We start from the raw sequence: 14,915 nt of genomic DNA, 5'->3' as shown, positions 1-14,915 counted from the left end.
GTGGATTTCAGGGACTCTGTGTCCTTTATGGGGGTCTAAATTGACCCTTACAAGTCTGTAACTCTGACAGTATACATTTGTTAAGGAGAGAAAAGTCAAAGTTTTAGAAACACTGTCAGAATAATTTTACATTACGATTCAAGGAAAATAAGTGGGGGGTGTCGGGTTAGAAGGCGTAAACTAGCTCCAGTAAACTAGTAACTGTGACGAAAGCCAAAAACGCAATAAAGATATAATGGGCTGTGTAGTATATTATCAGCCAGACACCTTGGGCCCCCAAGGCCTAATGTTACCCAGGGAAAGAGAGGCTTTTTGGGGGTAGAAATGAGAAGGCCTCTCCACCCCCTGAGGAGGTCCCTCGACCCTGAGACGCAAAATGAGTTGCTTTGCTAGATTGAATAACAATATCTTACCAATACTCTGTTGCATGGCTTTCTTTACTGTTCGTTGAGAAAGGGTGTGTGAAGGCTTGACATACCGTATGCACCGCACTGTAAAAGTGACCAACACAGTCAAATACAGACACATTGACAATTTTTGCAGTCTTAGGATTTAAATGAGCAATATTAATGAATACAGTTAAATCGGTTTCTTGTCATGCTTGGTGTGTGTGTGTGTGTGTGTTAGGGCATTCACCAAATATTAGAATATTCGAATATCAAGTATTCGACGTTGTTCACCGAAGTCGAATATTTGCCTTTCTTTTCTTTTTTTCTTCTTTTTTTTCTCTTTAAAAAATATATACCGGTAGTTTGTAAAGCTTGGCTAGATAGGAAGTCATTAAGAATGACTTATCAATGCCCCTGGTGGATGAATTTGTTAATGCTCTATACCAGGGGTTCTCAAACCTTTTTAGGCCGTGACCCCCAAAATAAACATATTTGAACTGGGGACCCCCACCCTGACAAGCACTTGGAATTGTAGGTATTACATTTAATGTGACTCGGTTCCGCAGATAAATATTTTGAAAATAGCAGATCTACATGTGAGCATGTTGTGAGCATGTAGATCGGCAATGTTTGCCTCTTGCTTACTTAATATTTGACAGTTTGTCCAGTCCTGTCGAATATTCGACTATTCGAATACTTTGAGGTTGAATACTAAAAATCACTGTTCGTGAATGCCCTAGTCAAAGTGTGTGTGTGTGTGTTGTGTGGGTGGGGGTGCGTGTGTGTGTGCGCGCGTGCGCGCTGCTGTGGACTAAGCTATGAGGGGAGGTAGAGCCATTAATTGAACCTAGTCTTTCCCGTGTACCATTAAAGAAAGCCCTTATTCCTCCCCTTCCGCTTGGAGCGGGCTCGGTAACATCGTAAAACCTGCCCTCCGCCTCACTCCCTCTGATCTGACAGCTTCCGTGTGTGTGTGTGTGTGTGTGTGTGTGTGTACTTGTTTGCGTGTGTGCGCGCATGCACACGCGTGTGTGTGTGTGCGAACAGTATAAGCGCTGAGGTCAAGATGTCACTCAGGAGGTTTTCACTTACCCATGTTGCCTCTTTAATGCCCCTATAGGCCCTGCAGAACACTCTCTTTATCCTCAACCTGACTCCGCTCTCTGATAAAGTCATTACAGGCACCCCTAACCCTGCACACACTAAGCCCCCTTCTCCCCCTCCTTCTCCCCCTTTCTCCATTTCTCTCTCTTTCTCTCTCTCTCTCGTTTTGGTGTGACGCCCCTGTCGCACCACATTCTGGGCCCAGGGAGGGTACAAGGATTCACTGCGGGCCCCCCATGGATGAATGTTCTTCATAGGGGGAAGGGGTTTAACCCATTTAGACTGCTAGGAACACGTTATTTTGTGCTATAACTGTTGAAAAATAGCATACCTACAAGCTCACAGCTGCAAGCTTGTTGGGCTGCTGTTTTTGAATTTAATTGTGAGAATTTGCCTTTGAATATTTTTGACCCGATTCTACCCAAGTGTCTTACCTTAACCTATGTTTTATGTCAGTGCTGAGACACGCGAAGGACCCCCAAAATGTTATGTATTTGGCCACAGACCCCCATCTCAAAATATTTAGTTCCAGCCCAGGGACCCCCCAAAAGCAAAATTTGAGTTACTAATGTTCGCTTAAAAAAAATACATATATTCAAAGATTTGCACACATTTTCACGACTTTTAAAAAATAGCAGATCTACAAGCCGAGTGCCGCGCTGCGAGCTTGTAGATCTGCTATTTTTCACTAGCTAAAGTATAAAATAATTAAGGCCCCTCCTCCACCTTGGGCCCTGGTAACTCAGTCCCACTCCCCCCCCCCCCCCCTTGTGACGCCCCTGCGTTCAAGCCCTTTTCTTCCGTGTTCTCCTGCGGCCTGTTGGGCCTGGGCTCTTTGAAACACACACCATGTCTCTCGCTGTGTGCCTGGGCTTCCTACTGAGGAGCCCCGTCTCAACCGCTGCTCTGCTAGAAAGACTAACTTTGGGCCTTTGTTCTCGCTTGGCCATAAAGTGTAACTCTAGTCCCCACAGATGCAAATTACAGTTCAGTTTACAAGAAGGATTATAACAAAAGGAGCCCTCTCTCTCTCTCTCTCTCTCGGACACCCCTTTGTTTTCATTCAGGGCTCCCTGCCCCGCCATGAAATGTTCTCCTTTTCGTATGGAGTCAGCCGGACTATTGTGTTGGCGTTCCCTTTTGTTAGGCCATGCTAAGTAAAGCTGCAGCCTCTCTCTCTGCTTCTCGCGTCCTGTCCGCCGTTCGGTGCGCTGCTTTTTTTTCCCCTGACTGTGCGGTAACTTTATCTTTGTGCGCTCTTACGTTGAAATGTATATAACCAGATAAGAGAAGCTCTGGCGTTTTAGTGATGTAAAAACGGGTCAGATGAACTGGTCTAGATGCTTCTCCATTTCCCTGGCTCTTCCTTTTCATTTATTTTATTGTGTGCCTCTATTGTTTTTAGTTGAGCAGCATCAGCATGACAACATCATGATGGAAACACTAGTGTAATGAGGCTGTCTGTATGTTATGTCACTGTCTGCCAAAGGTGTCCACCAGAGGGCGCTGAAAATGCAACTCAAATACACACCTCAAGCTCACCTTGTTTGTTTTTCTGTGTTTTTCTCTTTACTGCATTCAGCCAAGTTGACTAGATATGACTGTGGATGACTCTCTAGTCTAAACCATGCTGTGTAGACATGTCACTTTGCATTGCATATTGCCATTACTTTGTATATTTAAGCTGCTGCTTCCCTGTAAATTAAGGCGATACTTCATCATACAGAAGTGTAGCACAAAAGTAGTGAAAATAGCAGATCTGTGTGCTTGTAGATTTTCACAATTTTGAATTGTTTCTTTAAATAAATAAATAAGGAAGGTTTTGGACATACAATGTTTCCACCCGACAACGATGATATATAATACTGTAGAGCTGTCACGATTATGACATTTTACATGACGATTAATTGTCACTCAAATAATTGCGATCAAGATTTAATTGTGTTTTTGTCGCTGACAATTACATTCCTGTTTGGCTTTTAGGCTTTAGAAGTTGCACATGGCCGATATGACACATAACCTAAATATACAAAGACATTACTGACATATTTGAAAACTTTATACTTAAAAGAAGAACATTGATAAACTCACAACGCGTTGCAACGCGGTGTGAGCTTGTAGATCTGCTATTTCCACTATTTTTGAAAATGGTTGAAAATATAGGAAAATTTCAACATAGAAACGATTATGACAAAATAATTGCGATTAGACGATTATGTAATAATTTTGACCGGCCTCTCTCTCTCTCTCCTCCACTGGCAGTCATCACATGGCCCTCTTCTAGCGCCACCATGAGGCTGATTCTTGAAAAACACATTGTTGGACACTGCTCCTACAGATTTTGCCCTAAAATCACGCAAAGCGGTACACAGTACCTCTAGTCTAGAGTCATGTCATCAACATGGATCTGTCCCATTTCCCATATTCCCTCCCGATCGGCTACGATTGCCTTCTAAAGTTTGTGTATGCGACCTGGTGGTCGCTTATCTCCCGATTAGGGAGTCTTACTGGTATATTTATATATATTTCTTTTATCGTCATTAGGGCTGTCCCGATATGACATTTTACATGACGCTTAATTGTCACTCAAATAATTGGCGATTAACGATTTAATTGTGTTTTTGTCATTGACAATTACATTTCTGTTTGGCTTTTAGGCTTTGAAGTTGCACATGGCAGATATGACACATAACCTAAATACATGAAGAAATTACTGACATATTTGACAACTTACTACTTAAAAAATAACATTGATAGTGGAAATAGCCGATCTACAAGCTCACAACGCGTCGCATCGCGACGCGTTGTGAGCTTGTAGATCTGCTATTTCCACTATTTCTGACATTTTTCAACATTCACGATTATGACAAAATAATTGCGATAATGTCAAATAATCACGATTAGACGATTATGTAATAATAATAATTGTGACAGCCCTAATCATCATCGTCACTTCCTAACCCCGACCCCTTGTCCTCAGGTGGAGAAGATCCGTCAGGTGAAGGCCAAGTCCCTCTACCTGCAGGTGGAGAAGCTCCACCAGAGCCTGTCCAAGCTGGACAGCACCATCGCGGCGGTCAGCCAGGTCCTGGACGAGGGCCGCCACCTGGACGTGCTGCTGGCCCGCGAGCGCATGCTCACCCAGATCCACGAGCTCAAGGCCCTCCGGGGCCTCCTGGCACCCCAGGAGGACGACCGCTTCATGTTCACCCCCCCAGACCAGGTACACACCACTCCATGGAGCAGGGCTTTTCAAAGTGGGTGACGGGGCACCCTTGGGTGACGGGGCACCCTTGGGTAGCCTGACACTTCAGTCCGCACATCACCACCCCCTGCTGGTGGGTGGTGTGTAGTGTGGACTGAAGCTGCACATATTTTATTTTATTTCCTGCGCGCCTGAAGAGCGGGCGCATTGAATGGGCCAATCAGGGTTGTATGCTTGGGGCACGTGGTAGGCTGCTCCGGTCCCAGCCCCCTCCAAACAGAGCTCTTGAGCTCACGTGAGACTCGCTCGTGGACTCTGATTGGTGTCCTCTGCCCACGTGAGAGTCTAGTGGACTCTGATTGGTCCGTGAAAACTGTCATGGCAGAGTCAGACTCGACTCGTATTATTTTAATAAACGATGCAATAGTGCCGTTTCATCACGTTTTAATACCATTTTTCACTAACGTAAACATGCAGACATATAATATGTTATGAGAAATAACGTATTTTTGCAATGTCACGCCACGTCGCCGTCGCGTGTGTCCCCCCCCCCCCCCCCCCCCCCGCCGAAATAGAATGTCTGCCCTCAATTTCAGACTCTCTTCCTCACGTAGTGTGGTGTGAGTCGGACGCTAGCAGTCAGGCAAACCCTTGGGTGCCGTGACGGCAGTCCAGGGGTGCCGCGAGATCATTTGATAGTATTTGGAATTTATTTGGACACTTGAAAAAACATTTAGTATCATTTTAAACTTGAAGCACAAAGTTATTTTCAATCAGTTCTAACCAAAATGGCTGTTATCTCAACGTTTTCCTCACAACATAATCACTAAAATATCGTCACTAAGAGTTGAGGCGTTACATTTTGTATAACACGGTTCTATTGTGAAAATAGATGGTCTACATGTAGATCGTCTATTTTCACAATTTCTGCCTCTATTTGGCCAATGTTTAATTTGTAGAGGTACAGCATTCGCGCACAAAACTTTATGGGTAGCTTAATTTTTGGTTTCCTACATTTTGTCCAATAATGTTTCTAAGTAATTTCATTAATAAGAAAAATCTCAAATTCCATAGAAAACTAATGTTCAAGAAGAAGTGAAATTAGACGATCTACAAGCAGATTATAGATCTGCTTTTGTTTTTAGTTTTTTCACTACGGTCCTGGAGAAACGTCTTAATTTCTCTTTTGGGTCCTAAGCTAAAAGGTTTTGGTATCAGTGCAGTAGAGTACCACTGCTGGGGTGGGGGGGTTAAACAATGGGTCAGGACCCCAAAATAGGTCACAGGTTTTCATTTCTGGTGGGCCGGCCACATGAGAAAAGCACCCTGTCTAGATTTACTCACATAGGTTACCCAGGGGCCGCTGCTGCAACAACACAATATCCTGTAGATCCAAAATATCCTGTAGATCCGTGGTTCTCAACCTTTTCAGGCTGCGACCCCTGAAATAATCATATTTGAACTGGGGACCCCCCACCCTGACGAGCACTAAGAGTTGAGGCATTACATTTTATATAACATGTTCTATTGTGAAAATAGCAGATCTACATGCTCACAACGCCTCGCTTTGCGAGGCGTTGTGAGCATGTAGATCTGCTATTTTCACGCCAGCCTTTCTGCAGGATCGAGCCGAAGGCGAGTTCCTTAGGCAGGGCTGAAGTGCAAATAACCGCGATAAGGCAGACCTTCGAGTGTAATATTGCGATTATACAACAGTTGCCCTTAACACATCGGGTGCCCACGAGGTGTCTACACGCCAATCTCTTTGATGTCTCTGGAGGCCCACGACGCGTTTGACGCGTTTTACAATAATCTATACTGTACTGTAGTTACTGTACATTGCTACCGCAATGAAGGCTCTACCACGGTGATCAAACGCCAACAATATGGGAAAAACACTACATTTCCCAAAATGCAGCGCGGTACACGTGACCAGGATGTGCAGTCTCCCTGCAGCCAATCACAAGCTTCTGTTCCTATCCTGCACTGCACTCTATCGTCCCCTCGCAGGCTTGCACGACTCGTATGTATCATGGATACTAGTATTTTCCCAGTAACGGAGTCTCGGCGGAGATACACGTAACATGGCGGATTCTTCTCCTAGTCTAGCTTTTTCAATCACCATGTTCAATGCGCGGTCCTTTCTACCTACCGTGACACAAACGCTGTGGCCCAGGTTTGATAAAAAAGATGTCCTGACTGAAAGAAAACTTTATCGTAAAAATAAACAGGACATCCGTGGATTACATTTACTCGTATCATGGATACTATTTTCCCAGTGACGCGGCGGAGGTAACGTAACATGGCGGATTCCTCTCCTGGTCTAGCTTTTTCAATCACCATGTTCAAAACGCGACCCTTTCTACCGCCCATGACACACACGCTGTGGCCCAAGATTGGTAAAAAGCTGTCCTGACTGAAAGAAAAGATCATCGTGAAAATAAACTGGACATACTTGGATTACATTTACTCAACGTATTACGGATACTTTTTCCACGACGCGAAGGTATGTAAATGACGTGTTGCCATGGAGACGATGGGCCCCTGTGAGGGTAAACCCTGAATAAACGTGGGCATCCGATGTGTTAAAAGAAAAACATGTCAACTTAATTTAATTGTAATTAAGATATTCGAGAGGAATTTGTAATTGTGAATGCCTCATTTAGCTACTATGTCCCTGAACTTCACATGAAAACTGCTAGCCTAGCCGCCTAGCATAGTGTTTGTCAGAGGGAGCACTTCAGCTCTTTCACATCCAGCACAGCTGAAATCATTGTTTGGGGGCATTAACGACTTGTGATTTTTGCAAGTCGACTCGACTCAGTAAAAAGTTGAGTTGAAGTCGACTTTATCGTTTGAGGACGTCATCACATCACGCACGACCCTCCCAATTATTTTGGGTGGTCCCCAGATGATTAACTTAATGTGAAACATTGTTTTCTCACTCAACTGTAAACAAACCAACATAAAGTATAGAGGGTATCTTCACATTTCTAAAGTGCCAATTTAAGGACTCTAAAAGGACAAATTAAACATTGTCCAAATTGTCAAATAGAGGCAGAAACATGCTCACAACGCCTCGCGTTGCGAAGCGTTGTGAGCCTGCTATTTTCACAAAATAATGTATTTATTATTATTTATTTTTTCAACTTCGACTTTTGACTTTCTCTGGTGGGAGTCAACTTGTGTAATGAAGTCGACTGAGTCGACTTGTCGACTTTTTCGTTAATGCCCTAGTGTGTGATAGTAATTCCCGGGCGGTCTCCTCTCCTCCCAGGCGCTGCACATCGCTCTCCAGTCCATGGGTCTGATCAGCAGCGGGGCCTTCGCCCCCGTCACCAAAGCCCACGGCGAGGGCCTGAAGACGGCGCTCCGCGGCAAGCCCGCCTCCTTCACCGTGATGGGCTACGACCACGACGGCGAGCCCCGCCTCTCCGGCGGCGACGCGGTCTCCGCCGTCTTCATGTCGGCGTCGGACGGCAACCTCTCGGCGGCGGACGTGACGGACCACCAGAACGGCTCGTACACGGTCAGCTACCTGCCCAAGAGCGAGGGCGAGCACCTGGTGTCGGTGCTGGTGTGCAACCAGCACATCCTGGGAAGCCCCTTCAAGGTGACGGTGAAGTCTGGCCGGAGCTACGGCGCCCTGGGCACGCAGGTGTCCGCCTTCGGCTGCGAGGGCGAGGGAGACGGACAGCTGTGTCGTCCCTGGGGCATCAGCGTGGACAAGGAGGGCTACGTGGTGGTCGCCGACCGCAGTAACAACCGCGTACAGGTACGTACAGAGCGCCGTCGTCTGCATGGTACACACTCTCTAGCTAGTGATGGGACGATGTGGACGTTTCATATCACGATTATTGTGACCGAAGAAATCCCGACTATAATAATCAAAATATCCCCAACATCCATTATCCTGGGGCGGAACATTTGGCAAAAAATAGCAGATCTACAAGCTTACAGCGCGTTGCGTTGAGCTTGTAGATTGGCAATTTTTTAGCAAAGAGATTTCGTAGAAAAACAGGGTTCAAATGGTATCGGATATGCAGCTCTGCAAATAAAAGCTGAATTGATCCCTGAGCTTGACGGAGGACGATTTCACGATAAATGAAATCTCCACGATACAATTATCGTGAGTGTTTTTTATCACGATAAGTGATAATATCGCTTAAACAGCGATAAACAGCGATTACAATTTTAAATGTTTTATAGCGATAAAAGCATATTAAAGTCTCTGGATTATCGGGCCCGGCGGAGACGAACATAGGGATTTTCTCAGGACTATCGGGAGAGGCGGTAAATGAGTTAAGATACAATATAAATTGAGACATATCCGTTGTCCATTATCGGACAGATTGAAAATAACGTTATACTTGAAGTAACCACTTGAACCCCAGCATCCCTGTTCTGAGGGGAACATTCACCAAAAACAACAGATCGACAAGCTCACACAACGCATCACGCGTTGTGTGAGCTTGTCTGTTGCTTTTGGTGAACAGATTTGGTGTAGATGGAAGAAGAGGGCACCAAGTACAGTGCAACTCGTCTGTGTTTCTAAGTGGTCAAACTGCAGTGATATTGATGAATTCCAGATATTATCCAAGTGTTCCAGACACCCCTGAACTTGCATCACAGCTCTTTGAGGAACCCTGGCATTGTTTTCTCTATTCTGAACCCAACCCTCTTCTCTCACCAGATCTTCAAGCCCTGTGGTGCCTTCCATCATAAGTTTGGCTCTCTGGGTTCTCGGCCGGGTCAGTTTGACCGTCCTGCCGGGGTTGCGTGTGACAGTCAGAGACGCATCATTGTGACGGACAAGGACAATCACCGTGTGCAGGTATGCATACAGTACAGTGTGACCTTTTGTAGGGCTGTCACCATTATGACATTTTACATGACCATTAATCTCTCGAATAATTGCCATTAACGATTTAATTGTGTTTTTGTCGTTGACAATTACATTTCTGTTTGGCTTGTAGGCTTTGAAGTTGCACATGGCAGATATGACACGTAACCTAAATATACAAAGAAATGAAAGACACAACTTTACACTTTAAAAAGAACATTGATAGTGGAAATAGCCGATCTACAAGCTCACAACGCGTCGCATTGTGAGATAAACTCCTGAGTACCACCAGAGGGGTGCCATGTACCACCAGTGGTACACGCACCACAGGTTGAGAACCACTACTTTAGGGGGTCTAAATTGACCCATATATACAGTTGGGCTCGAAATTATTCAACCCCCTCTGACAAATGTGTTCATTAGTATAACCACTGTTGCTTTGACTTAGAACAGGGCTGCCCAAAAGGTAGATCGTGATCTACCAGTAGATCACAAAGGCTGTGCAGGTAGATAATATAAGATTCCCTTAAAGAATATAGAATTTAAATATTTAAAAAAGTATAAAACAAATCATAAAACCCCTCTTTTTGGCATCTCTCAATTGAATTATTTGACTTGGTTGATTTACATCAAGAAGGGCCTGTCGGCTCCCTTCTAAAGTAGGCAATGCTTTGTTTTCAAAAGTCAGTAACATTACAAAGAACCCGAAAACCTACCACTTCCATAAAGAATGGGATGAAGACATTTTTACCACCACTATTTCCATTTTTTCCCCCTTATATGTAAGGCCAGTGCCACTATTCCAAAGCCCCTTCAGGTAACATTTTTTTGGGTGGGTAGATCATGTTGAGCTTGTCATTTTAAAAGTCAAAAAAGTGTGGGCACCCCTTGTCAACTATGCTCAAAACTGTACTTTGGAACAATTTGCAATTGTTTTATATCCTTTTCCTTTTTTTCTTTTTTACAAAGCAATAATCTCTTCTCTGAACTTTTCTGACCATTCCTTAGACTTAGCCATGTTTCTAACTGCTCTAATCACAGTCAACAAGTCAACAAACTTCTAGTCAGTCCAGATTGCACATCTGATGCAACTATTTAAGCCCTTGATTAGTCGATCGCAGTTGATTACAGATGTTTTCCAGGTGTAATTAAGAGTTGAATAATCGAAAGTGAAAGTGGCATTGAAAGTGGCATTTAGCATTGAATTTGGAAAAAAAACACAACAAATGTTACTTTTGAGCTATTTATATTGTTCTTGTATGATTTATTTATTTCATTCAGTTGTCAGTTTGTGAATTTAGCCAATAAACCAGATTTGCAGAGAGGAGAATTTTGCAGAGAATTTTGAGCACAACCGTAAGTCTGTATATATGGGTCAACCATAAAGGGTTAATTTGGTTCTATTTGTACACTGTCAGAGTTAAGGCCTCTCCATACTTCGACCGAAATGTTCGGTGAGTTGTGTTTTCCGACGTGCAAATTTCCGAACTCTCGTTCGGTCCAATGCTTTTCAGAAGTCCCGAGGGATATAAGTTTATGGTAGAAAAGGACCTTTTGACCGAAAACGGCGGTTTCGGTCGAAGTATGGAGAGGTCTTTATGGGGAGACCTCGAAATGTGAACGTTTGAGAACCACCGGTCTAATCCATTATTAACTCATTGAATGCCCTTTTCAAGATGGCCGCCAAGTACCAGGATGCCACGTTCCTAAATTTCTAGTGCACGGATCAATTTTTAGTGCACGGATCGTGCACGCCCATGCACCATATATGCACCATATGTGTAGTACTTTTTAACAGCTTTCAAACAAAAAAATCCGCTTGGAAATCCGTTCAGGCATTCATGAGATAGAAGCCTTCAAAGTCAGACAAAACAAACACTGCCACCTTCCTAAATTTCTAGTGCACGGATCAATTTTTTGTGCACGGATCGTGCACGCCCATGCACCATATATGCACCATATGTGTAGTACTTTTTAACAGCTTTCAAACAAAAAAGTCCGCTTGGAAATCCGTTCAGGCATTCATGAGATAGAAGCCTTCAAAGTCAGACAAAACAGCCATTTTTGCCATTTTGAAAGATGTGTTTGTTATGGGGCTAACCATGCAATTTCGCGATTGCGATCATGCCTAATACATTTTAGGCATTTTTAGAATTCTTTTTATAAAAACATTTTTTGAAAAAAAAAAAAAAAAAGAAAAAAAAAATCAAAATGGCTTCCAACTCGGGAAACTCGGGCTGTGGCAGCCTGGGACTACTGTAATAACTCGGGAAACTCGGGCCTTGGCAGTCAATGAGTTAACAAATATTTCATCCAGACAAGTTCCGGGCTCTAAAAGGCACGTGTTCTGTTTTGTTGACAGGTGTTTACTTTCGAGGGCCAGTTCCTGCTCAAGTTCGGCGAGAAGGGCACCAAGAACGGGCAGTTCAACTACCCCTGGGACGTGGCGGTCAACTCGGAGGGCAAGATCCTGGTGTCGGACACCCGGAACCACCGCGTGCAGCTCTTCGCCCCCGACGGCTCCTTCCTCAACAAGTACGGCTTCGAGGGGGCCCTGTGGAAACACTTTGACTCCCCCCGGGGCGTGGCCTTCAACCACGAGGACCACCTGGTGGTCACCGACTTCAACAACCACCGGCTGCTGGTGATCCGGCCGGACTGCCAGTCGGCGCGCTTCCTGGGCTCGGAGGGCACGGGCAACGGGCAGTTCCTGAGGCCGCAGGGCGTGGCCGTGGACCAGGAGAACCGCATCGTCGTGGCCGACTCGCGCAACCACCGCGTCCAGGTGTTCGAGCCCAACGGGAACTTCTTATGCAAGTTCGGCACGCAGGGGAGCGGCTTCGGACAGATGGACCGGCCCTCCGGCGTGGCCGTGACGCCCGACGGGGTCATCGTGGTCGTCGACTTTGGAAATAATCGCATCCTCAAGTTCTAAAAAAGAAAAAAAAAGAGTTGATCTTTTATCTCTCTACTTTGTCTACGTTCTCTCGCTCCATTTGCCTTTTAGCATTTTCTTTTTTTTTTTTTTTCTTTTTTTTTTTTTTCAAAGCAGGGGGAAAGGAATTGGAGGAGAGAGAATGAATCAATAGACAGAACGGGGGGAGAGTTTAAAAGGGAGGATTCGGAGCAGGTAGAAATGGAAGGGGGGAAAATCATTATTTTTTACATTTTATGTTTGATCAAATCAGATATCTGTGGTAGGTGTGACATACTGGGGACCACTACAAATCGATAATCAGATGACAAAGAGCCATTTCCCCCTCCAGTCTCCGCTGCTCTTAACTCTCTCTCTCTGAGCTCTCCTCGCGTTCATCATCTCAGGGAATTTCTCACTTTCTTGTACCCTCTGCTCCATACCTACCTCATTTAGCTCTTTATGAATGTACTCATAGTCACCGAGCAGAGGTATAGTCCGTGAAGTTTTACAAAAGAAGAAAAAAGAAAAAAAAAAGAAGTCTACCTCAAAAAACTTTGATATTTAACGAGAGACATAAAAGAATAGACTCTTGGGTTAATATTTGCACAGGATTAATGGAATTCTTGCTGTGCTGTCAGAATTACGAGGTGAAACCAAACCTCCTGAATGTTGCTGAGACAATACTCAGACCGCTGTAGAGGCTGCATGATTCGTTCCCATTGGAAGGCTTTCGCTGGAGAGGACGCTAGTGTTGCCGTGGTGTCATTTCATGTTTTAGGCTAGGCTTCGTCCATCTTCTTTTTGTTTTAGTTTGTTGTTGTGCATGGACCCTGGCCTCCTAGGGGCTCCGTGTGGCGGTGCATCCTGTCAGGAAAGCCCAAGTAGAGTTCTTGAAGTGATGCCAAATTTAATAGAATCAGAATTAGCTCAGGTCACGTTAAGAGACTGATTAATTGAAATGAGTATTTCTCGGCACCTCGTTGTAGCTTTACTAGCTAATTGATCATAGTGGATACGGACTTCGCGAGAGGAATTCCTTGGTGAGAGTTGATTAGGGAAATAATCCCACAGATAATCCTTCAAATTGTCCCTAAAATAATCCTTCAAAATATCCCACAAATGATCCCTGAGATATGTCCCCAAATACACCCTGTTACAGAACATATACTCAAACATAGCATCTCTCCCCAGGCCCCAGGCCCTATAATAACACTGTCCTGTGAAGCAGAGTTAAAAGGATTTTGATCAAGTAAAACAAGCTGGGTCGTTGCTATCCAGCTTGTGTTAACAACAGGAGATACAAAGATCAATATGCAAGGAGAGCGTTGTTGTCTCCTCCAAAAGGGAGGACCCACCAAAGGATTTTTAGAGAGGATTTCTTTTTGTTTTTGTGGATCTATCTAGTGATCTTAAGTTAGAGATGTAATCATGTTTAATTGACACTTTTTGTGGACGAGGCAGTGGGCTGTGCAACAGAAGCCTCGAAACGTAGACACCTGACGATTGACACCGATAAGAGAGGTCGATGTGAACGGTTCTCTGGATCCTGACTGTGGCTGAAAGCCACTCCCATTGGCTCCTGGGGCCTGAGATGTAATCCAATCTGTTGTCGGGGGGCCACGATCACAAAGCCCTGCCCTATTTATTGATGCTCAAGCTCCAGAGAGATCTCCAGATTATGAGCTAGTAGACCAGTCCTCTAAAGATTGAGGTCTATAATAGACTAGCCTAGTGAAGTCAACCAAATAATTCCTCCTTAAAGATATTTTGTTGAATAATCATTGATATTGGGAAGCGTAAAAAGCTCCCCAACACTGACAGCACTGTCAATGCTAGGCTTAAAACATTTAAACATTTAAAAAATAAAAGCCGGGGTCATAAAAGATGTGCACAAGTCCTTTCGCATCTTGTTGAAACAAGGTTGAACGCCACGTAAAGCTTAATAGTTTTACGTTGCTTTGAAGGAAGACCCCTTTTTATTCTATGTCTGCATAGACGGTCACAGAGAAGAGAAGACCTCGTCTCACAGCACCAAAGAGAATCCCTTTCTCCCCCCCTTAGCATTTCTCATCTGAACCCCAAACGTTTGGGCCGTTCACTTTGGTTCCCTACGTTTAACAATATTGGACTGCCCTTAAGCATCGCAGAAGAACCTTTGCATCCCAATTTAATTGTCATTCAAAGTAATGGATGCTTACTCTGTCCCCCACCCTCTTGTGGTGGACATATTAGTGGGCTTTAAAATGCCCCTCCTCTTAACCCAACATGTGTCTAGTAAGCACTACACAATTATGGTTTTGTTCGCCCGCTCCTTAGCATGGCAAAGAATCATGGGACCTACTCTGACTGGCCGACTGACTCCCCTCAAAGGAGAGGGCTAGTCCGCACACATGATCAGGATTTACATCCTCATATCTCAACTATCTTACCTCGACTCACTCATATACCTCAAAAACA

General features: G+C 44.5%; 1 protein-coding gene across 1 annotated transcript; it reads left to right on the top strand.

Moving 5' to 3' along the window:
• Positions 1-4,473: 4,473 nt before the first annotated feature.
• Positions 4,474-12,507, top strand: trim71 (tripartite motif containing 71, E3 ubiquitin protein ligase; the record flags this gene model as incomplete). Its single annotated transcript, XM_080754984.1, has 4 exons — positions 4,474-4,716; positions 7,976-8,473; positions 9,392-9,532; positions 11,904-12,507. Coding segments are annotated over 4 exons (1,455 nt in total), but the record flags the coding sequence as incomplete, so codon positions are not given.
• Between the last annotated feature and the right edge of the window lie 2,408 nt (positions 12,508-14,915).

Source organism: Nannobrachium achirus (assembly GCF_963921795.1).
Source record: "Nannobrachium achirus genome assembly, contig: SCAFFOLD_486, whole genome shotgun sequence".
Classification (NCBI taxonomy): Eukaryota; Metazoa; Chordata; class Actinopteri; order Myctophiformes; family Myctophidae; genus Nannobrachium; species Nannobrachium achirus.
Note: the sequence above shows the minus strand (reverse complement) of the source record. Positions and strands in the feature narration are given on the sequence as shown.